This window comes from Balaenoptera physalus (assembly GCF_965194825.1).
Source record: "Balaenoptera physalus genome assembly, chromosome: 9".
Taxonomy (NCBI): domain Eukaryota; kingdom Metazoa; phylum Chordata; class Mammalia; order Artiodactyla; family Balaenopteridae; genus Balaenoptera; species Balaenoptera physalus.
This window is the reverse complement of record NC_138888.1, coordinates 49,708,247-49,734,446: the sequence shown is the minus strand read 5'-3', so window position 1 is coordinate 49,734,446 and position 26,200 is coordinate 49,708,247. Positions and strand designations below refer to the sequence as shown.

Here is a 26,200-nt window from a genome sequence, read left to right as displayed (position 1 = left end):
GCCCATTCTCGGGCTTTAGCATAGTGATCTAAGACTTCAGCTTACAAAAAGAGGAAATCTTTGTGGAAACAAACAAACAACAACAACCAAAAAAAGACCAGCCAAATGAGAAAAGCAATGACTATTTATTCAGAGCTTGCTATAGTAAGGGAGTTCAGCCACCGTAACTCCAAGGCAGGCAGAAGAGTGGGAAAGATTTATAGTGACAAAAGAGAAGACTTCAGGTGTGCCCTGAATGGATGCTCTTGGTGTGGGGAAGCTGGGCAGGCTATTAAGAAGTGGGGTAACCTGGGTGATTGGTCAGGGGTGCATATTTGACTTTCTCTGGTTGGTCCTAAGTTGGAAACAGGACAGAAATTGGGGAAGCTTGCAGTTATTAATCAAGTACTGGCCATTTGGAGCCAATTGTTCCTGAAATGATTGTTTAACTTTCTGGATTGTTACTAGAGATAGCAATTTAGCTTCTTACAAGTCTGACCTATAGCAGACTGGCTCCCTTGCTAGTTATTGTAAAGAAAGAGGTTAGTTTCCCAGGCAGGTTGCTGCAGACCATGGATCAGAGTTCTTTTATATATAGTCTGGCCATTGTCCATTTGTATATTCAGCCTCTCATTTTTCAGACAGGCAGCTGTCTCTGGGCAGCTGACCTACAGCCAACAATGTGGTTCCCAGCATTTCTAGAGAGCCACTTTGGGAGACAGCTAATTCCTACCTACCACCTTGCCCAGGAGTGCCTAAGAACACACCTGCATATGTGAGCACATCCCTCTTAGCTCAGTGCCCCAAGATGGTGAGGAAGGAAGGGTCGGCGAGTGGTTATAGTAGTGGCAGAGCCCCGTGAGTAGAGGAGTGAAACAGTGCTCTTAACCTTCAGTCCCAGCTATTGGATAGAACTCTGCGGGTTATGAGTAAATACTGTTGCCGGGGCTCCAACCAACCCCCAACAAATGCTAATTTATTAGAGCAGGGCTGGGAATGATTAGTTTTTCAAACTTCCCCGGTGACTTTAATGGGCAACCCAGGTTGGCAGGTACTGATCAAAATGAATAAACCTTTAAGAGAAGGAGCAAATATTTATCAATTAGTAAAAATGAAATCAGGGCATGCCCCCATGACCACTTTCCCAAGAAACCTCTAATCTTTCAGTCTTGTAATGTTAGGCTTTAGAAATATAAAATGCAGAGTTAAATTAAACTAGAGTAGTTGCTTGGACCATGCAAATAGGCAGTAGTCATAGAGTATGAACCTACCTACAGGAAATGAAAATGCTGCAGGATCTAAACTGTGGGCATAAGGAACAACTGAGTACACTTAAAACTGCTGTAACAATGACTGAAATACACCTATTCTGAAAATTTTCATTTTTAACCATTAAAAAATGTATTCCCCCTCTTCAAAATGCCATTTGTCATAACATATTATTTCTCACAGATCTTATGTAGTGAGTGCATGTGTGAGTATGTGGATGGATGTATGTATATGTGTGTATTTTCAGTCTATCTGAGCTTGTACATTTCTCAAATACTTTAAACAGAATTCAAAACAATTGCATTTGGGGCATATAAACTCCAAAACCTCAAAAGAATCACCCACATACTCCACACACCTGGTATCCAATTTTTATTTCTAGCCCTTTCTAAATTTTCCAATGTACCAATTTATCTGAATTTGATACAACACCACCCCCTGGTGGAAATCCACAGAAAAGAATCCACATGATTTAACTTGGGAACTTTAATACTGTAAGGGATGATTAAGATCCTTTAGTACACTGGCATGCACGCTCGCTCTTTCCATCTTTCTCTCTTCCAGCACAACATTCTCTGCAAACAAAATCATATGCAATAGGGACAGTGGGAGGGAGACGCAAGAGGGAAGAGATATGGGGACACATGTATATGTATAGCTGATTCACTTTGTTATAAAGCAGAAACTAACACACCATTGTAAAGCAATTATACTCCAATGAAGATGTTAAAAAAAAAATCATATGCAAAAGCTCAACGAACAAAACAGCAAGAATGGAGCTGTGCTGGGGGCTTTCTTTTTCCCATCCTCTTTGCCAGTTCCACATCTCCCCCCAGGATGTCTAAAATAGAACTTATTATCACTAAACATAAGCCATATCCCCCAAAAATTAAAATTAGAATTATACATATTTCTTTTTTTTGACCCTCATGTATATATTTTCATTCACCTTTTCAATGATAGCTGTAACTTTTTTTTTTTTTTTTTGGCCACACCACAAGGCATGCGGGATCGAACCTGCACCCCCTGCAGTGGAAGCGTGGAGTCTTAACCACTGAACCACCAGGGAAGTCCCAATAACTATAACATAAACACCATACACATTACATCTTATTAAGGCCTAGTATTTAAGCCTATATTTAAATTAGAAATATTCAAACTTAGAAATTCTCCAGTGTTAGAAAATGTCAAATAAAACAGACTATTCTCGTAAAAAAATAATTACATATAATTCTCCCAAGCTTCCTTACCTCAATGAATAGCATCTCCTTTACCATTCACTCAGCCAAAAACCCTCCTAAGTATTCACAATACACATGAACAGATTAAAGACCAAGTCAAGAATCCAGATTAATTAATTCAGCAATTCCCAAACTCATTTTATCATGAGATACATTTCCACTCCTCCCCAGTACCTTTTAACAACTTGCAGAAAACTCTTTGTTTATATTTTATTCAGAGTGATTGTTCCATTTTAATTAGCAAATTAGCCCTTTGGCTGCACATACTATTCAATCTTCAAAAATGCTTAGGCAAAGTCAACCATCCAACAAACCAGCTCTCAGTCGTTTGTGGTAGTGGAAAGTACGCCCCTTAGGTGATTGACCCCAGACCGCTATTGAGTTGATGCCACATCTATAGGCAACATCATCCCTACCTTCTACCATCAGTACCAGCTGAGAGGAAGTAGAGGTTGCCGCTAGCACTAGCAGGAATCATGCTTTGTCTTCCACTACATGGAACAAGCCTGAATTGTATATCACTGTGTAATTTTAAAGGATTATAGTGTTCACTTGACTGCAACCTATGAGCATCATGGGCAGCTCTGCAACCGACAGTGAGTTAAGTGTTTTCCATACATTATCTCCTCCTGTGGATTTATGAGCCAAAAAAAATCCCTGCAACCATGTGAATTGGCATAGATCCTTGGACACAAGATCTTAAAGAAATCTTACTTTATAGCAAGTATTTTTTAACAAAAATAGAGCTTTATGCCCTATGTCATTAATCTTAAGTCTACTGATACATATTGCATCATTTCTAATTTTGAAAGCAAAGCCATGTCCAATTAAACTTTCATTCAATGGAAAAGTTATTTGAATCTCTTCTGGTACTTAAATTATATTTTGATTAATAGTTTCTGGGGCCATTTGCTGTCATTTCATGCCTACAGCTTTGATTTGGGAGCAGGGGTCCTGAGGGCTTGGGCACACTCGCTCACCAGCCTGGCGGCCTCCAGGGCAGTGCCCCAGTGCATGGCTATGCCCCCACTACCGTGGCCGTAGTGATGGACCACAGGCAGCCTCCGGCTGCCCTGGGCTAAGAGCTCTTTTTCCAGCCGCACACCTGGCCTGGTGGGCCTCAAGCCCACCTTCTCCCTTATGTCACAGGCTCCATGGAGAGAGGGCTCGAGGGCACAGCATCGAGAAAGAATCCCTTTGCTAATTTCTGCATCTGGGGACAGATTCCAGTCTCCTTTTTGCCTAGTTCCACCCAGGGTTACGTTGGATATACCAGGGTAAATGTATGTCAGCCCACTCCCATCTCGGATAAAATGCTTCACCCAGGGAGCCTGCACTTTGAGCACTTGACCCCTCACTGGGAAAATCTTCGGGTCTCCTGCAAGCTGCCTGCTTCCAAGGCCTGAACAGTTGACCACAATGTCGAAGGACGGGTGAAGCTCCCACAGGTCTTCTACTCGTCGGGTGAGTATCAGGCCCCCGCTTCCTTTTAGCCTGGGGAGAACGAGAGACCGTGAAGTGAGCCATAGCAGTTTCCTGCTCAACCCCTTACAGAAGTGATGGACAGGAACTCGGGAACAAAACTGAGGAGACCGTCGAATGAGCAAATACCTCCAGAGCTTCCAGGGCCCAAGCAGGCCAAATTCTAGCTGACTGCCTCACATCCTTGGAAACCAGGGATTCCTGAAGGTGAACCTAACTAAATAAATAGCTATTTCAAAAACTCAAAGCAAACTACATGCTTCATCCTTTTTATGTTTAATGAGTTCCTATATCATTCTAGATGCTAAATAAATACCAGGTTAACCTGGTATTTTAAAAAACCCCAAGCACTTTTTGTTCATGCCGTTTATTTAGCACTTAAATTTACTGCCTTGGACGTTCTGTCTCATATTGTTAATTAACTCTTGCATGTTCCTGTGTATTACACTGTTCTCCCTAACCAGATGCTTGGGACAGGGCTCACATGCACTCCTCCTTATGTCTACCACAGGGATGCTAGCATAAGAGGAACACAAAATATTTGCAGCTGATGGACTAAATAACAGTTGTGGTTGCTAATGATTTTTTGGACCAAGTACATCAAGAATGAAAAGAAATGGTTTATCCAAGTTCTGTAATCTTATTTTTTAATAGTAGTAAAATACGCATAACACAAAATTCACCATTTTGACCATTTTTAAGTGTACAGTTCAATGGCATTAAGTTTAATACATTCACATCGTTGTGCAACCACCATCATCATTCCAACTCCAGAACTTTTTCGTCTTGCAAAATGAAACTATGTACCTATTAAACAATAACTCCAGGTCCTATCATCTTATTCATAGGTCACTTGTAGAATATAGGAGACGTAATATGAGAAAAAAACTATTGGCAGCTCTCTACACCAGGATGCAGGTTGAATGCCTGTGTGCAAGGTACTGCTTAAAGGCAAAGTGCCCTTCCTCAAGATTGACAAAGGAGTTGGGAGACAGAGTGTAAATACTTGGCAGAATGAAGTAAGTTCCAAATGAGAGGTGATGTAGAATTGGAAAGCATGGGTTTAGGTCCCAGTTGCCTCACATTAGCTTAGCTTTGAGGTCTTGGCCAACTCACCTCTCATCTCTGACCCTCAGTTTCCTCATCTGTGTTATGGGGATGACACCTCCCTTGCCTGCTTCAGAGATGGCTGTGAAGTTCAAGTTCAAGTGAAATAATGGGCATGACAGTGCTTCACAAGACGTGAGCACAACAAATTCTAGGGGACTGATATCAATAAAGTATAAATTTCTCAAGGGGAGAGACTGACTATGTCTTATGCTTCTCACTACACCTATGACCCAGCTCAATGCCCAATACCTAGTGGACTTGACATGAGTGTTGGCCAATACTGAAGACAATATGAAATCCTGGTTTGGGTATATGATGATTAACTCTAGGTTTTGGCTTGACTGGGCCATGGGGTACCCAGATATTTAGCCAAACATTCTTCTGGGTGTTTCTGTGAGGGTATTTTTGGATGCAATGAACACTTAAATTGGTAGACTGAGTAAACTAGATTGCCCTCCTTCACGTGGGTCTCATCCACTGGCTGAAGGCCTGACTAGAACAAAAAGGCTGACCTTCCTCCTGCCAGACTGCCTTCAAACTGGGATATCAGCTTTTTCCTGTCTTCAGACTCAGACTAAAACATTGGCTCTTCCTGGGTCTGAAGTTTGCCAGCCTTCAGACTGGAATTACAGCCTTGGGTCTCCTAGGTCTCCAGCTTGCCAGCTCATCCTGCAGATCCTAGGACGTGCCAGCCTCCATAATTGTGTGAACCAATTCCTTATATTAAATCTCTTTATATATATATATATTTTTTTTCTATTGGTTCTGTTTCTCTAGAGAACCCTAAAAGATAGAGAGTGGCACCACATTGGCATCCTTGCTTCAAACCTGAAGCAGGGTACTTTATTAACAGCAATCAGAAAATTAACAATTTTTAGTCCATTTGTCTGAAGAAAAGGAGAAAAAAAAGAAAACTAACTGAAAATCTCAGTTGGCAAATAATGCCATGCATATAGATTCAGCGGGAAAATCCACTGTTTATTCCTAGTGACACTTAATGTAGCTATACTTAAAATATCTTATCATAGTTAGAATTTTTAAAATGCATTTTAGGCTTACAAAGCAACTAAATCTCTCTCTCTCTCTGTCTCTCTCTCTGTCTCTCTTGCCATATAATTTTAACCTGATAATTTTAACCTCATCTGATGACCATACTGCTCACTCATTCTGCTGCAATGCATGTTCTAATAAAATAAACTGCATTCTATTTCCCACTTCTCAGAAGATCCATCTCTGCCTTGTCCACTGCATGAACTTTTATTAATCGGTCTAAGCCCCGTCCAGTCACGGAGCAGCTTCTGTTCCCTTTGGGGAGGAGGTGTGGATGAGGCCTGGGTTTCTATGGGCAGAGTGGTCCGGAGGGGAGCAGCCGTGCACCCTTAGTCAGTCCAGCAGGTGGGGCTCCCCTCTTCCACTGTCTTAGGGCAGCAATTGGAGCCCCAGTGGAAGCCCCCAAGGCCATTGCATCACAGCCAGCCTCCATCTATTCCCTATTAACCTTCTTGCCATCATCAGAAAAAATAGGACTTCCCTGGTAGCTCAGTGGTTAAGAATCCGCCTGCCAATGCAGGGAACACGGGTTCAAGCCCTGGTCCAGGAAGATCCCACATGCCGCGGAGCAGCTAAGCCCATGCACCACAACTACTGAGCCTGCACTCTAGAGCCCGCTGGCCACAACTACTGAGCCTGCGTGCCACAACTACTGAAGCCTGTGTGCCTAGAGCCCGTGCTCCGCAGCAAGAGAAGCCACCACTATGAGAAGCCCGTGCACCACAAAGAAGAGTAGCCCCCGCTCGCCGCAACTAGAGGAAGCCCAGGCGCAGCAACGAAGACCCAACACAACCTAAAAATAAATAAATAAATAAATTTATAAAAAAATAAATAAACACCATCATTTTCCACTTTCCTGGCTGATGCCCTCCTGCCTCATCCTTGCATAACCAGGGAGAAAGTGGGGCGTTCATATTAGACCTGTGTCTAAGGCCAACTTTTGCCCATGGCTCCTCTGGTTAAGGGCCAGGGGCCAATGCTGCGAGTAGGAGGAACTCTCTAGGGGCCTGGAAAAGGAAGGCTGTGCTCTGGCGGCCACAGGGTGTGTTGGGCATGGGGGAGCAGGGGTGTGCTGTGCACAGGAAGGGACCTTTGCAAGTCGGACATTTGTTAGGCAGGGATGACCTGTCACATGCCTGATGTACAATCCGTATTTCTGTCCAGCTGCCGAGGGAGTGGCATAGGCACTGCTGTGAGTCAGGCCAAGTAGGAGAACAGAAGCTGTAGGAGACAAGGGTCTGGGACTCCGCAGGGAAAGTAACAGAGAGGACTCATCAGATGAGTGGGAAGGGAAGTGCAGGGAGAGAAGCTCAGTGTGCCTAGTGCTGTGCTCAGTGCAGGGCCCTCGTCAGGGCCACAGAATAAGGCGTGGCCGGCTGGAAAGAAGGCAATGCACCAACGTTACAGGGCCCCCAGCACCGAAACGGGGCACCCCGCTCTCTGAGTGTCTCCCAAGGCAGGACCATCCTGCTCCAGCCGGGATGATTTATTTAGGTAGGATGCCTGGTGAAGAGACGGGCTCAGTTGACTTATTGCCTCTGTGATTCATTTCCTGGAAGGGCAAGTACAAAGCAGCAGAATATAACTCCACTGGCCAAAGATATAAAACATGATCTGCATGGCTGATTAACCCTCAGGGGTTTTTGTTTATTTGTCTGTTCTGGGTATTATTGGATATACTTTTTTTTTTTTTTTTTGAGAAGGGGATGATTCCTTCTGTTCTTTGAAAAATGCTAATGATCTAATTTGTGGTTAAAAACTTTTTTTTTTCTTTCCTGGAAATTAATATTATTTCAGAAGGACAGAGCTTAAATTGAAGGCATTGTTGTGTGGCTTGCTGAGTGAAATGCCTGTTTTTGAGTCAGAACGCTGCAGGCTGAACACTCCCATTGTGTAGAAGGGGCGTAGGAGGCAACATAACAGACCCTGGGTGTGAGGAACAAGCAGGGATTGTACGGCTCCCCAGCTGGGTCATCCCGTGGTGGAAAGTGGGTGGCAGCCTACAGAGGGAGCCCCAGGGGTCCCACGCTCTCACCACCATGCTGCCTGGCCTCCCACCTGGCCTGAAGTCCTTGCCCTGAGAGGGTTGCCTTGGGCTTAAAGGAGCCCTAGCCCTACAAAGCCTTACTCAGGAGTAAAGGGACAGGTGACCCTCTTCCTCCTCCACATTGGCCTTCTGGTCAGATGCCAGGGCCTCAGGGAAGGGGGGATGACTAATCTTACAGAGAGGAGGCCCCTCATTGGGGGGTTAAGAGGAAGCATGAAGTATCAGGGACCTAGGGGGTACCAAAGCAGGAGGCGGGGTGGGGTGGGACAGCTAGGACGAGGGTCTCCTCGTGGCTTCCCTGCAACAGACTGTGTGTAGTGTGTGTACTGTCTGTCTGAGGCACTCATGTCCCTACCCACTGTCATGATGGACATGTATATCAAACAAATGGACCTAAAAAGTCCTCCCCAGGACTCTATGGGGACAAGAGCAGCCCCTCAGACCTCTTCTCCTTGACTCTGTCACCTAAAAACAGACAGGAAGCAGCATGCTCCAAGGCACGACTCCAGCTGGCTGGTCATCAGGCCCGATGGTGTTGCAGTCAGGAGGTGGCTCCCACTGGCACAAAGCACCACTCGCTCAGGGTTATTTTAAGTAAAGTAAAACGCTGACAGCAGGCTTCCAACTAATGAGAGGGTATCAAGATTTTTCCCAGGCCTTCATCCCACAGTTAGAGATTAGGCTCGAAAATAAGGTTATTATGGAAATAAGGGGCCTGTTTTCTAGAAGGTGATACTTGAACAAATTGTTCAGGTAATATATGTTCTCGTGTGAAACTGGCTGAGGGTGGCCCAAAATAAATATGCATATATTTACAGCAAAGCTCTGCCACTTATGGCTTGCCTAATAATTTCCCCTTATCTGAATTTTATTAAGATATATGATACCTCAACTACGTATCAATAGCATTAGCAATTCCCATGTTCTTTTTCCAGGCATTTTTATGATATAAAGACAAAAATGCAACACCACACAACCTTGCCACTCAGAAAAGATGGTGATGCCCTGAAATTGGAATGCTGGCGGATGGGTAACTCCATCACACGATGGCTCAAATGTTCATTTATCAGCTGATATACAGTGGTTTAAATTTAGCATACAAACAGGGGTTTATGGGCCAGCGACAAGGCACAAAAGTGTAGGTTTTATGAAACCGGAACTTTAAGAAGAAAGAAGTCCCATATAAATTGCTAAGAGATAAAAGTGAAAAGAGCACTTATAAAGCTACAAAAATATATCATGGTGCTCCCGGCATGTGCCTAACAGACTTAGGCTCCTTCCTCTGCACTCCCAATCCACCTTCATAAATTTGTATTTAACCCTCAACACATGTGTTACTGTAATTGTTAATTAACATGTATATCAATGTGCACACACATATATACACCATCACCCCCAATAGACTATGAATTCCTTAAGAAAATTGATCATATTTTATACTTCATTTTTGACTAGCTTCTAGCACAGTGCTAGGTATACATAGAAGGTCAACAAAGAATTGTGGAATTAATTAATTATTCCAGTTAATTATCCTATCTCTTACATCTGGGACCAAGCCATTGTTGCCACTGCTTACCTGAAGTCACTTTTCCAACTTTTACAGAATAATTTGCATTGTTCCTATTCATCTACCAAATATACAGACTTGGGGATTGAAAGGGCCAAAGTTTCACAACCCTCAACATGCTTGCAATTTCAAGATGAAACTAAAGAGAAATTTATTGATGTGTCTTAAATAAAAATACCCTTGATGTGTTTCCTAACCAACTGGAAACAGAAAGTCCTGAAAACCAAGCCAAAATGCAAGTTCATGGAATTTGGGGCTGAACTTGGTAAGGAAGCAATTACCTAATTTAGATAAGCCCTCACTTTTAAAGTTCTTGCTCATAACAAAATAAAATAATGGGGTTATTTTCTTTTTCACTAATGAGAAAAAATTTCAAAAATAACTTATAATAAGCCTAGTTCTAGAAAGAACTAGAGTAAATCATATCATTTTACGGCTGGAAGCATATTCTCCAAACATCTAACTTATGGATGAGCAAAGTAAGATACTGTTTCAAGGAGGGGGTCTTACTGGTGGGGAGAGAGGGACCAAATCGTGCATCAAGGTGCACAGTGAAGCAGAAGATGGACGTGTTACTAACTTGGGTGTGACTCACTCCTTGTGACACAGTGTCTTCAGAATGTTGTACAAAGCCCTAGCTTTTAATGAACAGCAAGACACAGTGCACAAGAGCTCTGAGGAACCACAGAGAAGCTATGAAGTTATTTATGGGTGTGACAGACAAAGGAAGCAGCAAAGAGCCACTTCAACTGACCTTTTCTCCAACCACGGGAGGTAGGCAGGGCCTTCACATTTGAGCGTCGTAAAAGCCTGACCGAACACATGTTGGGGGAATTTCTTCAGCTCATCCTCAGTCATCTTTCGAAATCCCAGCACCACATCAGCCCAGAATGGCACTTCCTCAGTAGGAATGCTCCGAAATATCTGCCAACTCAAACACATTAAGTGGAAAAATTTCCTGAAGTTCTATGAAATTTCTAGTGAACTCCATGTTACATTCTCTAAAGCATTTTAAAAACACACTTCTTATACCCATACAGAGAAAGACATTATTCTTCAATTCTCTCAGGTTCAGATAACTCAGTAGCTAAATTTAAAATGTTCATGGCGGGGGGGAGGGGGGAGGGAGGCCTTGGTATAAGACATTTAAAAAGTTGTGTGTCTTTTAAAGATTGAATTTAACTCTCTTTTTCTAAAAAGCTCTTGCCCAGATTTTCTTTATTTACTTATGATGATGCATTTTTGAGGAAAGATATTTCTGTTTTGCATAATGCTTTACATAAAGTGTAAGCAAACCATCAAAAGTTTAAAGGTTGGCCTCAATTCTGAACAAAATATCTAAGTTAGAACAAGCAACGGTGGTGGTGCAGGAGACAGGGCTGCGAATTATGAGTTAAGTTGTAGATCATCACGTTAAGTTCTTGATAAGAGAAGCCAGGAGTTGTCAGGAGAAGCCCTGTTATCGTTCAGTCATGGCTGGGGCTGATGAGGCTAGAAAGATATTAGTTGTTAACAAGAAGCCTATAACTGTGCTATCAATAGCTGCTAGGCATATGTTTGGATTTTTAAGTATCGGGCTCTTTACATCAATAGCAATAAATGTTGTAAAGCATGGCTGCTCTAAAGTAGCAAGGGAAATCATTTGAGTGCTATACATGGTTGCTAATGCTATGGTAATTCACATACTGGAATTTATATCTCTAAGTAATTCATTCTATACGGTTCCTGTGGAAGGTATAAATGTTGTTTGCTGCAGGTCTCTACAACAGGCCTTCTTGCTGTCTCATTCTGCATACTCTCCCTGGGCTAGATTGCCCTCTTCCCTGTCTTCACCATCATACTATAGGCCAAACACTCAGAAGACTACATCTCCACCCCTCTTCTCTCTCCTGAGCTCCAAAACCAGATCCAGACCCATGTTGCCTACTCCCTACTGGATAAGTCTACCCCCATGTCTCAGACATTTACCCCATGCCCGCTGCTCTTTCCCTCCCCCTTTCCCCATCCACCCAGGTGCTAACTCCAGAAACCAGAGAATCGTCATTGACCTTCTCTCCTCTCTCACACCCTACATGCCATCAATTATCAAGTCCCATCTAATCTCCTCATAAGCATTTCTCAAATCCATCTGTTCTCTATGCCCACTATCAACACCTAATCTATCCCACCATCATCTCTCTTTCCACAAATCTGTTCTCCACACTGCAGACAGAATGTTTTTGAAATGCAAATATGATCAGTTACTTCACTGTGTAAATCCCTCAATGGCTTTCCATTACCCTAGACGTTTTTCAGTCCCTCCAACACACCAGAGTCACCCTAGATTCAGGTCTATGCATGTACTATTGCTTCTACCTGAATGCTGCCTCCTCTGCCCTGGACCCTATCTCTGTCCCCTTCACCTCTACAGGGTCAGCAGACTAACCTACACTCATGTGGATGGTCTCCACTGAAACATCACTTTTTTTCTGAGTGGCTTCTCATAACTTACCAGAGCAAGTTTATTCTCCAGATAAATGCTTCCATAGCACCCTGTACTCTTCCCTTGGTGACTCATGTCTCATATGTAACTCATTAGATTTAGGACATTCCCTACAGAACATAAGCTACATGAGGGCAAGACCATGTCTGTCTTTGCTAAAAAGTCACTCAACACATATTTATTGAGCATCTACTATATGCCAAGCAATATGTACTAAGTTGCTCATTTCTATTTCCCTAATTCCTAGAAGAGTACCTGATACTGGTGAATACTGAGTAAATTGTTTTGAAGGAATAAATAGATGAATAAAGTTTATACTTATGCCAAGGTGCATAGGACATTTGTGCCCTTACCTTCACTTGACTGATTCAAATACTTTTTGGAAGCAAGTGGGATAAAAATCATTCATATGAGGAAAATAAGTAACTCTTTTTTAGAATGGCTTAGAGTACATTCCTTTTAATATCCTCAATAGTGGCAAAGTCTTGCTCTTGAAAGGACATTTGAATCTTGGACACAGCTGTTTCCAAAAATTACTGAGAGCTGATGTTTGTGAATTAGACTGGGTCGTGTTGGGTTTGGACAAAAACAAAGTGTGACCATAAATCAATGACAACGATGTTTCTATGTGGCTTATCAACTGGCTCTGGAGACAGTTACAGTTTCAATCCATCTTCAGAAGGTAGAGAAGTAAAGTTGCTCCTTTGGGTAGGGACTTTGAGAAATTAGCGATATCAATATCGTTTGGTGTTTGTGACGGTGAGGGAGAGCAAGAAGAGGAATAGGGTAGAAATCTGCCTGATGCAGGTACGTTCACCAGCAGAAAATGTCAGCAGACAGCCTGAACTCAAAAGAGGAGACAGGACAATTTTTTTTTTAAACAGCACAAAAGATGCAGTGGTTTTGAGAACTTAGTAAAAGGCAGACATCCCTCTGTTCTTCAGAAGGCTGTAGGGCATAGTTGTGTTATCACATAGAATAACACAGACAATGTATGTGTAAATTCGAAGTGATAGCATGGTTAGTGATTTCTGTTTGAGAAGATATAGAAAGGTATTGTCATATTTTAAGTGCCAGTTTGTGTTAGAAATGTTTAATATTTTAAACTCTTTTATTTAATTTTGCATTTCTTCTGAAATTGGATGTGAAAAATCAAATGAAGCTTGCTAACCATTTCAGAAATATTTTTTCCCAAATGGCACTTTAAAAGGTAACTTTAGTGACCTATGAAATTTGCTTTTTTGGAACACTTCATTCTCCACGGACACCAAATAAGAAAGATGTGCCTGTGCCTTGGGCCTCTGCACCCATTCCCATATCAATCACACCTGTTTGCTTTCCATCAGCCCCCATCAGCCCCATATAACCCAAACTCAGTGTTTACCTGCTATGTGTTTTTTTAGACATATTTGTAAGTCACTGCATATTCCCTGAGGAAACTCAAAATAGCATTTGTGATGAGAAAATATAATGGTTGTTTATTGTTTAAAAGTCTAATGCTATAACTTGTCTCTCTCGAGTTCTTTGGAGTAAAGCCTAAAATGTTCTTCTAAATCCTCCTACATCTAGTTCGGCACTCTGCTCATAGCAGGTACTCAGTAATATTTTCTGTTGAACTCTAAAGTCTGTTAAGATCATTCTAAATTCTAAAATAACTTCAGATTTCCTCTCTTACCCAGACACCAGGAGAACACCAGCATCTTCAGCTTCTGCAGAATTGGCAATTGCAAACAGGTGATCAAATGTCTCTTTAAACCACTGCTTCTGCTTGTGAATGGGTGTGTCTGTGATGGTGGAGAAAAGCAAAGCAGAACAGAAAGGAAAATAATGACAATGACTATCTTCAGAGAAGCTCCTTCCTACAAACTGGGAAAAACTAAAGAGGCAGGGAGGAACATTTAGATAAAGTACCACATTGTGGTGGAGGATCTGTCAGCCATCAGAGTTTTGAATGTTGACACTTGCTGTCAGGGTCGGTTCATAAAATTATTAATCAACAGAGGGGAAATCAACCAATGAGGGAAAAATCTAACATATGGGCCAGCTGGAAAGGGCGTATTGGCCTTTGGCACTAGGCATATTCCAGAGGTCCTTGAAAGGTCCATAACCAATCTGAGCCAAGTTAGCCGATCTGGCTGAGGCATCCAGCTGGCCACACAGTTGAGATGATAGGAGAAAGAACCCAGGGCCTCTTTCCTGAGGACTGAAAACATGGCAGGAGATAAGGGGAGATCTGTGGGGCCCAGGTCAACCAGGTCGAAGAACAGACTGAACATCAGTGGGAAGCCAAGGTTGCTCACCCTTCTGATACAAGGAAACAAGGCCTGCGTTGTGGAACTGAGCTCCCTACAGCCCCATCCAAGGCTGCCATTACCTCCATCCCCCTCCATTCCATGGAATCATAGACCAGCTTGGAGTAGCATTCCTGGGGTCACCAGGGGTATGCAGGGACCACGCCAGGCACCACCTCTCTGTCAGAGTCCTGTGGGCCAGTGCCCCCTATCCCCCAGGCATCCTTGCCTGTGTACAAGAGATTGGACCTGGACGTAGCTCTGGAAGGGTTCCAGGCCTGCCAGGGAGAAAATACGGGTCAGGGTTCAAGCCCCAAAATAATAGTGTCCAGTGTAGGCACAGAGAGCAAGCATGGCACAGAAGCACTGACATATCCAACTGTGGATGAAGTATTTGGCCGTCTGATCCCTGTGGGAAGGTCATGAGAGAGAGTCCAGGGTCAGGCCAGGGACTGGGGAACAGTAATCCCGAGGGGCTGCTATAGGGGGAGACACAGAGGAGACGGGGGAACTGAGCAGAGAGGATACTGGGTCAGCTTTGCTTGGAGAGATGTCCCTAGAGCTCACGGTAGAGATGAAAAACCCCTGGAGGCATCCTGCTTCCAGGTGAATGAGGGCATTTCAGTAGCAGGTTTTAAAGCAATTCACTTGTTCAGGAGCCAGTAAATATTTCTTAAGTAGTGGATCTGTGCTGTTGTCTTTAAACATATGCCCGTGTGAACTCAACACTCCCAAAATTGCAGACTGGGTCTACTGGTTTACAAATAAGGAGGAAATAAATAATAAACTGCAAAGAACTAAATTAGACCTCATATGGATCATACCCCAACAATCTAAGGCAGTGTACGAGGCTGTATGGAAATGCACACCCCCGTTCCCACTCCAAACCTTAAAAAACAAAATAGTGACTGCTATTCACACACTGCAAAAGTCACCCCAAAAGAATAGACAATTCCAGTTCAACAGTGGGTGAAGCAAGCCTGGGACCTAATTCATGTTCAAGTGCTGGTAAAAGAAAACTGTAGCCAGAGTAGCGGTAATAACAATAGCAAGTGCTGACATAGCACTTACTATGTCCAGGCACTGTTCTAAATGCTTTACACGTGTTAACTCATTTAATCCTCACAACAAACCTATGGGACAGTATGGTCCCCATATGGTATGGACATTTATGGGCACAGAAGATTTTCATCACTGGGGCTGGTCTGAAAGAAGCCCAGAGAGAAAACCAAAGTCTATCTAGCAGCGCCAGAGAGAAAGACCCTGATCCAGGGGCCCCAGTCACCCAGCCAAAGGGTGAGCTGGGCCTCAGTGGCCTGAATGAACTCTCAGGTGAGCCTCCTTTTTTGAATATGATTCCATGACTATCAGGCAGCCTTCTCACCATTCACCTGGGCCTGATGCATACAAGGGGATGCCCGGGAGATGGACACAAGGACTCTGGTCACAAGAAAGGTGTCCAGTGTGAACTAGCATTCTGCAAAAACACCAGGCTCCTGTGTTTGTTTCCGGCAAGGCAGCTCCCAAGAGGTACACTAGCATCACGGGTGCTGACAAAGCCAAGTTCCTGGACTGCAATAGTGAGGCCACTGCCCTCCCCACCCTGGCAGAAAATGGGTTTATCCTCTGTTAGGTGAAGCAGGGGGTGTCTCTGGACTAGGAAACACCAAGTGCAGGCAAAGGCAGGGATCCCTAGTAAAAACAAGAGCATTAAGAAAACATGTGCAAACCACATGCTAAGACCCCAGACCTCTTCTTCCCCCTCCTTCTAGAATGCTGCCAGCCAGGCCTTCACCCACCCCAGCCAGGGGACTGGAAGCCTCTTCTCTGGGGAACATGACTTGCCCAAGAAGAAAGACTTAAATATAATGACATCAGAGGTTCTCCAACCAAACAGCACTCCCATCTCACTCCAGTGAGCCTCAAGGCAACAAGCCTTACGCAAGGACCCAGAAACTCCCATCAGCTGTTTACGATCCTGCTCTTAAAGGTCAACAGACAGGCAATGATGACCACATGGCCAAGGAAAACCTGTAACATGAAAAATGAGCACATCAAATAAAAAAACCACAACTTGGAGACAACAGAAACTATGCAGGGAGAAAAAACTTTTAAAACTATTACTAGTGTCTTCAGAAAGATAAGATATTGCAACCATAGAACACAAATAGTATAACAAAGGGCAATTCAGAGAATAAAAAAGATCTTTGGAATATTAAAAATGCTACAGTAGAAATAATAAATCCAACAGCAAAGCAAAAAGAAAAAATTGAGAAAATCTCCCAGCAAGTAAAATAGAAAGAGAAAAAGATAGAAATAGGAAGGGGAAAAAATTGAGCCAATGGGAGGACTCGTCCAGGAGGCCCAGCAAAACAGCAATTCCGGACAGAAAGGCAGAGACGGCAGGAGGGAGGAATCGGCAATTGGGTAACTCAGAGATTGTATCTTGAACTGGAGACATGAGTTTCCAGATTAAATGGACAGGGCAATTTTCAAAGTCCAGATTGCTGTTTTTTTGTAATAACTTATAATCATTTGACTGCTTAAACTATGTCCATGTATAACTTTGATACAAAAATAAACACTAAAATTAAAGGGGAGAAAGGAGAGTGGAAATGAGGAAGTGAGGACAGTGAGTATAAACTTCATTAGCTGCAAAGTGATTTTGTTTCCTATTTAATGCTATTTCCTCCTCTTCCCATTTCGTATGAAGAATACAGAATGGAAAGGATGCATGCGAGTGTTTTTAAAAATCAATGCATTGGGACTTCCCTGGTGGTGCAGTGGTTAAGAATCCGCCTGCCAATGCAGGGGACACAGGTTCAAGCCCTGGTCTGGGAAGATCCCACATGCCACGGAGCAACTAAGCCCGTGCGCCACAGCTGCTGAGCCTGCGCTCTAGAGCCCTCGACCCACAACTACTGAGCCCACGTGCCACAATTACTGAAGCCTGGGCACCTGAAGCCTGTGCTCCGTAACAAGAGAAGCCACCACAGTGAGAAGCCTGCACAATGCAACGAAGAGTAGCCCCCACTGGTCGCAACTGGAGAAAGCACGCGTGCAGCAACAAAGACCCAGCGCAGCCAAAAATAAATAAACAAATTAATTAATTATTTTAAAAAATCAATGCATTTTTAGTCCTGAATACATATTGACTTATCGTTTTTAAACTGGCTTAGAAGTGAGGATAATGTTAGTCCCATTACAAGTATTTTCTGACTTGATGGTCACTACTGGTATCAGTGGAAAGACTTCGAGTTACCAGTTACCAACTGTGGTAGCCATTGGTGCTGTTTACCAAATACTCTGGCTGTCTAACTTCTGGGAGCCTTACAGAATTGCACTTCCTGGCCTCCTTCTGAAGGGTGGGAGCATGTGACTAGCACTAGCCAATGAGCTGTCACCAGAAGTGATGAATGTTGCTTCCTGGCCATGAACCTTTAATTGCTAAGGTAAGACCCCTCAGAGCTCTCAATCCCCCAGCTACAGGTACTGACCACATTCAAGGCTCTGGCTGCTTCATCAGCTTAGACCCCTGAGTCATGAACAGAACCCTTGCTGAAGCTCAATCAACATACAGTATGAGCAAGAAATAAACCTTCGCTTTTTAAGCTGCTAAGATTTGAAGGTTCTTTCTGTCTTGCTGCATAACTGAGCCTTTCCTAACAGATGAACCAACAAGATGTCAAAAGTGCACATTACACTTACGTGAACATCCAGCTGTCTTTGTCAACAGAATTCCACCAACACCATTCTATCTAACGTCTGTTATATCTGACAGAGGAGCAAAAATCTCTTTCTCACCTGGATAAACAGGAGGAATAAGCATTCCGGCTGCCACATCACTCGTGGTCTCGGGAGTGAACTGGTCTGAAATGACTGTAATGGAGCATCGCGGGACCAGTTTGGAAATGCACACAGCGGTGGAGAGCCCCACCACACCAGCTCCCACAGCTGCAATCCGTACTGTATCCATGGGCCTGTAAGAGGCACGGTGTGAGCTACAAACCTTGTTTCAAGAGTTATTCCATCCAGTACAAAGCTTGGCCCTGAAGGTTCTTTCCTTGGGTCCACAGCCTCTCCAAATACGACCTTTCTTGCCAGCATTTCTCATGGGATAAAGAGAGCTCCCTGTAAGCCCTCTTTCCATTCAATGTCAGGGTAAGGACAACAAGGTCTCCATGGAGTTTAGACATTAGTCCCAAACCTGCCTGGAGTTGCCTTTAGAACAAAGGACAGCTGAGTAAGTCCGCCCTTGGGGGTGGATTTCTACTCATTCCTAAACCATGTTCCCTGTGGACATGGCCTAGGGAAGGTTGGTGAGATAAGCGAGGTGGACAAGAGCAGCAGAGCTGCTGCATCTTCTCCCAGAAACCTCCCGAGGAGCAGCCACTGAGAGGGCACGAGCCAGACCCAGGGGCAATTTAGAACTCAGCTGTCACTGTTTACAAACTGCTTTTTAATTATAACAATGTGACACAAAGTCTGAACAACGGAACTCAACATCTCTGCCGCTCTTCACTCTAACTGGAAACCAACTCCTCCCACCCACGCCCCGACCCTCCACTCCCCACCAACACCCCTGTCCTGAAACCCCACCCTCTGAGAGCAGGCTTTCCAGGTAAGGAACCTGGATTCCTTCGTGGACTCGAGTTCTGATTCCGTAACCTGGGGAGCTACCCATGGTCTCCTCGCCTCCACTCCCTCATCTGTAAACCAGGCCAGGTGAATTCTTTATTAGATCCTGCGGGTGGTAAATAACAGAGATGCACTGAGGTTGTCTTGTAAAGGCGGCTTCTTCTGAGAGTCCATATGGAAATGCAGGAGACAGACATCCAGGGGCCTGGGCTGGGCATCCTGAGACTGGCACCCAGGGTGGAAACCAGAGGGTTGATGAGGGTTCAACACTCTCCCACCGCCTCACCTCTGAGCACCAGGAGTCCACTGAGCCCTCTCCACAGTCAGCTCGCATGTCCCCCCATGCTTCCCTGCTTATCTTTCCACTTCTGGTTACAGCTAACTTCCCCTAATAAGTCTCAGGTGGAAACTCCAGAGAGAGAAAATGCAGTTAGTCCAACTGGTCGTCACCATCCCTATTAAACAAAGCTCTAGCCCCAGTCCAGCTTGTTGGGCTGACAGAGCCTATAAATCTGCCCTTGGCACAGGTGCCCTTCCTTGTCCAGTCAGCAATAGCCAGGGCATCAGGTCACGTGGTATAAATCATGGCCACCTGCACGTAAAATTCATCTTTTCTCAGGAGGGAGTGGGGTGGTTCGCTCCACTGTGAGTACAGCAAAGGCAGTCAGTGCTCACTTCTGTCTCTGAAGGTCTCAGCACTGAGATATTGTAAAGTCTTCCAAAGTGGTTTAGTGTGTGTTATTTCCATTTCTCAAGCAGTATACAGTTTCCTCAGCCATAATTTTATCTGACTGCTCCCCAGTGGGCTGGCTAGCTGAGAAGGAACAGGATTGCCAGGGCAGAGGGAAGAGAAGGGCAGGGCAAGGAGCAGACCAGTGGGTGGGGGGCAAGCTTGAGGAGCGTAGTCCTGTGCGTGTCCCCTAGAGGTAGAAAGCAGACACCTATCCCCTTACTGGCTTTCCTATTTCACAAGGCCTCCCCTTCCCAGCAACTTTCTCAAAATAGCTCGAATAAATTAAGTTGAAAGGGAAAGTAACCTGTGGCTGAGAATATCCAGCTACCAGGGAAGAGAAAAGTGACCCAGCAAAGTGGGTACATTCTGGTCCAGTGACCTGTGAATCTCTGTCACCTGATCCCACTTAGACACCGCCCCCCCCAAACTCGTGGAGTAGGTCCAGAACCACCTCTGAGCGGAAAGCAGGAGCATTCAAGTACCTGTCTCCAAAAAAGCAGGCTTGGAACCCACTGAAAGCTCTGGCACCAATACTTGTTTTCCCAGTGAGTGGTTGCTCTAGTGCCCTGAGAGACAGAAAAAGCAAAACTGCTTCCCATTGGGGGATTTATTAAGGACATTCCCTCTAATCTTAATCTCCATTGGCCCACACGCCTGTCTCTGTCACTTATTACCCCGGAGAAAGGAGCAATTGACCTCATCTCATCCGTGGAGCTGCAGCTCTGCTGATCCCCTGGAAGCCGGTCCATGCTTGGCAGCCCTCGCTTCTCTTTCTGGTTTACAAACCCTCTGTCTTGCCACAAATCTGGGATTTCTCCAACTGATTTGTAAGCGTGGTAAATAAGGGGTGAACCTGTCCAACTTCCAGCACGTTCCATCCAGAAGCAGACGCGTTTTCCTCATTTGGCTGCCCCGAGTTAGCATCCCTCTCCTGTAGGCGCCTGGCTCTGCTGAGTCAGCTGATGGGGGTGGGAGTGGGGTTGGGTGAGGGCAGAATAATGTTGATGACTAAGATGATGACCTGACTGCAGCTGGAAAAAATGATTCAGGAATTAATCTAGGATAAGAAGCAAATGATTCTTTAGCCCACATATTCAAATATTTGCTGAGTGTCCACTGTGTGGTAGACACTTCACAGTCAGTGAGTCTGTTTATAGGGAAGCAGTTTGAAGTATCAGAATAATGATAATAATATTGTAACTAATATGTATTTAACATTAACCCTGTGCCAGACACATTCATGATACCATGTAACACAATCACCCTATGAGGTAGGTACTATTATTATTATTCCCACTCTATAGATGAGCAAATTGAGGCTCCAAAAGACTAAGGACAGGTCCAAAGTCTCTTAAGTGGCAAAGCTTCATCTGAGTGTTAGATTCCAAGGCTCAAAGTATTAACCAAAGCATGTACTTTGGTGTCAGGAGACCTGTCTGTTTTATTTTGAACAAGTCACTTGCTTCTGAGTTTCAGTTTCCCCATTTGAAAATTGGAAATGAACTAATTTTGTGAGCACCTGCTGAATTAAGATGTGTAAAATTCCTTCTACAAATAACAAATGCTGGAGAGGGTGTGGACAAAGAAGAACCCTCTTACACTGTTGGTGGGAATGTAAACTGGTGCAGCCACTATGGAGAATGGTATGGAGGCTCCTCAGAAAACTAAAAATAGAATTACCACATGATCCAGCAATCCCACTCCTGGGCATATGCCCAGACAAAGCTATAATTTGAAAAGATACATGCACCCCTATGTTCATAGCAGCACTATTTACAATAGCCAGGTCATGGAAGCAACCTAAATGCCCATCGATGGATGAATGGATAAAGAAGATGTGGTATATATACACAATGGAATATTACTCAGCCATAAAACAGAATGAAATAACACCATTTGCAGCAACATGGATGGTCCTCAGATTATCATACTAAGCGAAGTAAGCCAGAAAAAGAAAGACAAATACCATATGATACCACTTATATGTGGAATCTAAAATATGACACAAATGAACTTATCTAAGAAACAGAAATAGACTCACAGCATAGAGAACAGACTTGTGGTTGCCAAGGTGCTGAAGTCCAGGAGTTGATAAGATCTCCCTGAGACTGCAGGCCAGCTCAGCTTCACACTCCTCTCCAACAATTTTTCAGGAACTTTTTACTTTGGGCTCTGGAGGTCCCCAGAGCCTCACCTGTGCAGTGTGTTGGGGTCCTCCCTGCCCACCAGCCCCTCCTGCTCTGCTCTCCATGGGCATCAATGGCTCGAGACATGTTAGCCTTGCTGGTGTGTTAGTTTGCCAGTACATCAAGTGCCTCAAGCCAATAGAACTTGAATAGCCTCTTCAGAGGCTATTGAGGAAGCAAGGCTCATGGGACCAGGGATTCAGCAGTGTATGGCTGCAGATTGGGGCAGGGAAGCATGGGAGGGATGAGTTCAGGGAGATTCGAGTCTGTGATACATTGGCTTAGCTCTGACTTGGGACACAAAAGTAGAGCAGAGTCTATAATTGAATACTTTCTTCCTTATAAAATAAGACTTTTAAGATTTACCTGTACAAGGACTTCCCTGGTGGTCCAGTGGTTAAGAATCCACCTTCCAATGCAGGGGATGCAGGTTCGATCCCTGGTCAGGGAACTAAGATCCCACATGCTGCGGGGCAACTAAGCCCATGCACCGCAACGACTGAGCCTGCGTGCTCTGGAGCCTGCACACCTCAACAAAGGATCCCACATGCCACAACTAAGACCCTACGCAGCCAAATAAATAAATAAATATTAAAAAAAAAAAAAAAGACTTACCTGTACATCCAAGAAAATCTCTAACGTTTGGTCCTTGATCGGGTAGGTAGGCACAGGGAGAGGCAGGGAATGAATGAAGAAGATGAAGCTACTTAGGGAACAAGAAGCTGTCAGTGTATACTGGTACAGTGTGGGCTTCAGAGATAAAATGAGCAGCCATTCCTGACTCTTGGCAAATTCAGATAAGACATGAACACCCACAACTCCCAGACACTCTGTTGGGGGGAGATACCACAGACTGGCTTCAACAGTCAGAATTCACAATCTTAAATAAGAAAATATTCCTCTTCACCACCACAAGAATTTATGTACCCCCTTTGCATAATGCCATTTTACAGAATGAACCCTTTGTATTGAGTATGTGGTAAGTATTTGATAAGAATGATCAAAAGGGGACAGGTCAGCCCCTCAGAACTGATTGTTCAATTGAATACGTTCAGAGAGTATATTTTTAATATGAACTTATACCTCACAATGTAGCTATTAACAGAGATTCGGGGGGGTGGAAGGAGGAGGACAGATTCAGCTTTCTTGGGATCTGAAGTTATACAGGTTTAAGCCCTCTTTTGTGTGTGTGTGTGTGTGTGTGTGTGTGTGTATATACATACATACACAAAATCATGAAAGAACAAAATGTCTGTGACCACTTTGATGTCATCTGATGGGGGGAAATCTTACAGAAGGAAGAGTGGAAAGAGATAGTGGTCTTAACTGATTGCAGTGAATAGATCTTACTTTTGCAAATTTTTTTACAAAATTTACCAAGATTTATAACCAAATAAACCAACTGCTAAGGTCTTTTTCAAGAGCCCGTGCAAGTGAGGGAAGTGAGTCTGAAGTTTGTGCTTCATAAGCTTCACAGTAAGTCTTCCCTGCAGCTATTATGGGCCAAAACTATCACCAGAACAATCTAAATTGCAGAGTTCTCAAGGGAGAAACATATTATATGTTGTAGGACACAATCAAATCGGAACAGGGACAGCATGATGGGCTCCAAATGCCAACTGGCCAAGACCAAGGCTGGACAGGACGCCTGCCACACTCTCCTTGACTGCATGGTGGAATCATATAAAGTGCATGGAGAAACAGCATGGTATAGGATCTGGGCTGTGCAGGGTGGCATTAAATGATGTAGATATAGTATCTCATCTTTTCAGTCCTGTGAGTGACATTTTATTATGATCCTGAATTTTCAAATGAGAAGACTGAGGTAAAGAGAGGTTGATTTGCCCAAGTGAGAAGGCTGATAGCCAGGTTTTTTGTTTGTTTGTTTGTTTTTATCTACGTGCTTCCACTGCCCCTCACACTTCATTGCCTGTTGAGGTCAAGTTGATGTATGGTCCACAGTTAAACAGAACTGGTAACAAGGTCACCTGCCTGAAGTTTACCTACTTGTATGTGGGTTGTTTTCTGAGCTTTCCAATGCTGTGGTAAAGTACTCCTTGAAATGTTTAAAACCAGAGACAGGTTTGATGTGCTACGTATGACTAGCTTCCAACTATTATAGATATACAACATCACTGTTTTTCAAGTATAAAATCAGAAAGCTGTGCATACTAAGAAATGCTAGAGGAACAAAGTATGTTTGGCTTCCTGTATGACATATTTGTGAATTGTTATGCTATAAAGCCCAATTTTTCTCCCAATAAAGTGGGGTTTTTTTTCCTTTTGAGTTAAAAACACTTTTTATCAAGGTTGCTGGATATAGGAGCAACATAGAAAAATCAAGCACCCTCCTTCATGCCCACAATAAACAGTAGAAAATATATGAGCAACTTAACATCTCTAACTGTAATAAAAATATGTACCTAGAAATAAATACAAGAAATGTGCATGATTTATGGAGAAAATTATTCTTCATTGAAAGATATTAAAGACAATCCAAGTAAATTGAGAGATAAACCACAATAATGGCTAAAAGGAAACCTTCAAGATGGCGGAAGAGTAAGACATGGAGATCACCTTCCTCCCCACAAATACATCAGCAATACATCTACATGTGGAACAACTCCTACAGAACACTTACTCAACGCTGGCAGAAGACCTCAGACCTCCCAAAAGGCAAGAAACTCCCCACGTACCTGGGTAGGGCAAAAGAAAAAAGAAAAAACAGAGACAAAAGAATAGGGACGGGACCTGCCCCTCTGGGAGGGAGCTGAGAAGGAGGAGAGGTTTCCACACACTAGAAGCCCCTTCGTTGGCGGAGAATGCAGGTGGCGGAGGTGGGAAGCTTCGGAGCCACAGAGGAGAGCGCAGCAACAGGGGTGCAGAGGGCAAAGGGGAGAGATTCCCGCACAGAGGCTTGGCGCCGAGCAGCACTCACCAGCTCGAGAGGCTTGTCTGCTCCCCCGCTGGGGAGGGCGGGGGCTGGGAGCTGAGGCTCGGGCTTCGAGGGTGGATCCCAGGGAGAGGACTGGGGTTGGCGGCATGAACACAGCCCGAAGGGGGCTAGTGCTCCACGGCTAGCCGGGAGGGAGTCCGGGGAAAAGTCTAGAGCTGCCGAAGCGACAAGAGACTTTTTCTTACCTCTTTGTTTCCTGGTGCGCGAGGAGAGGGGATTCAGAGCGCCGCTTAAAGGAGCTCCAGAGCCGGTGCGAGCTGTGGCTATCAGCACAGACCCCAGAGATGGGCATGGGACGCTAATGCTGCTGCTGCCGCCACCAAGAAGCCTGTGTGCGAGCACAGGTCACTCTCCACACCGCCCCTCCCGGGAGCCTGTGCAGCCCGCCACTGCCAGGGTCCCGTGATCCAGGGACAACTTCCCCGGGAGAACGCACGGCGCGCCTCAGGCTGCGGCAACGTCACGCTGGCCTCTGCCGCCGCAGGCTCGCCCCGCATCCGTACCCCTCCCTCCCCCCGGCCTGAGTGAGCCAGAGCCCCCGAAGCAGCTGCTCCTTTAACCATGTCCTGTCTGAGCGAAGGACAGGCCCTCAGGCGACCTACACGCAGAGGCGGGTCCAAATCCAAAGCTGGACCCCAGGAGCTGTGAGAACAAAGAAGAGAAAGGGAAATCTCTCCCAGCAGCCTCAGGAGCAGCGGATTAAATCTCCACTGTCAACTTGATGTACCCTGCATCTGTGGAATACCTGAATAGACAACAAATCATCCCAAATTGAGGCGGTAGGCTTTGTGAGCAACGATATATATATTTTTTTCCTTTTTCTCTTTTTGTGAGTGTGTATGTGTATGCTTCTGTGTGTGATTTTGTCTGTATAGCTTTGCTTTTACCATTTCATTTGTCCTAGGGTTCTGTCTGTCCTTTTTTTTTTTTTTTTTTAGTATAGTTTTTAGCACTTGTCATCATTGGTGGATTTGTTTGTTTGGTTTGGTTGCTTGCTTGCTTTCTTTCTTTTATTCTTCCTTCCTTCCTTCCTTTCTTTCTTTTTTTCCTTCTTTCTTTCTTTCTCCCTTTTATTCTGAGCCGTGTGGATGACAGGGTTTTGGTTCTCCAGCTGGGTGTCAGGCCTGTGCCTCTGAGGTGGGAGAGCCGAGTTCAGGACATTGGTCCAC

General features: G+C 44.4%; 1 protein-coding gene across 7 annotated transcripts; it reads right to left on the bottom strand.

Annotated features, from left to right (window-relative positions):
- Nucleotides 1–1,604: 1,604 nt before the first annotated feature.
- Nucleotides 1,605–25,594, bottom strand: DDO (D-aspartate oxidase). Of its 7 annotated transcripts, none has more exons than XM_082475346.1 (5): nt 20,372–20,455; nt 18,323–18,498; nt 13,903–14,011; nt 10,500–10,676; nt 1,605–1,823 (listed from the first exon to the last, which is right to left on the bottom strand). In XM_082475346.1, the coding sequence occupies exons 2-5, from the start codon at nt 18,492–18,494 to the stop codon at nt 1,754–1,756; spliced, it is 528 nt and encodes a 175-aa protein (XP_082331472.1). In that variant the 5' UTR covers nt 18,495–18,498; nt 20,372–20,455; the 3' UTR covers nt 1,605–1,753. The 7 variants fall into 7 exon arrangements, with proteins under 7 accessions (XP_082331472.1, XP_082331469.1, XP_082331468.1 ...); XM_082475343.1 differs by lacking the exons at nt 1,605–1,823; nt 20,372–20,455 and adding exons at nt 2,461–3,983; nt 25,217–25,594; XM_082475342.1 differs by lacking the exons at nt 1,605–1,823; nt 20,372–20,455 and adding exons at nt 2,461–3,983; nt 20,586–20,910.
- Nucleotides 25,595–26,200: the final 606 nt, after the last annotated feature.

Excerpts from the sequence above, each read along its gene's own strand:
- DDO (XM_082475342.1), bottom strand. The coding sequence starts at position 20,767 with ATGGAACGTGCTGGAAGTTGGACAGGTTCACCCCTTATTTACCACGCT. Across the intron at positions 18,499-20,585 it reads AGCTCCACGGATGAGATGAG|GCCCATGGATACAGTACGGA; the intron begins GTCAATTGCTCC and ends TGCCTCTTACAG. Across the intron at positions 10,677-13,902 it reads GGTGTTCTCCTGGTGTCTGG|TTGGCAGATATTTCGGAGCA; the intron begins GTAAGAGAGGAA and ends AATGTGTTTGAG.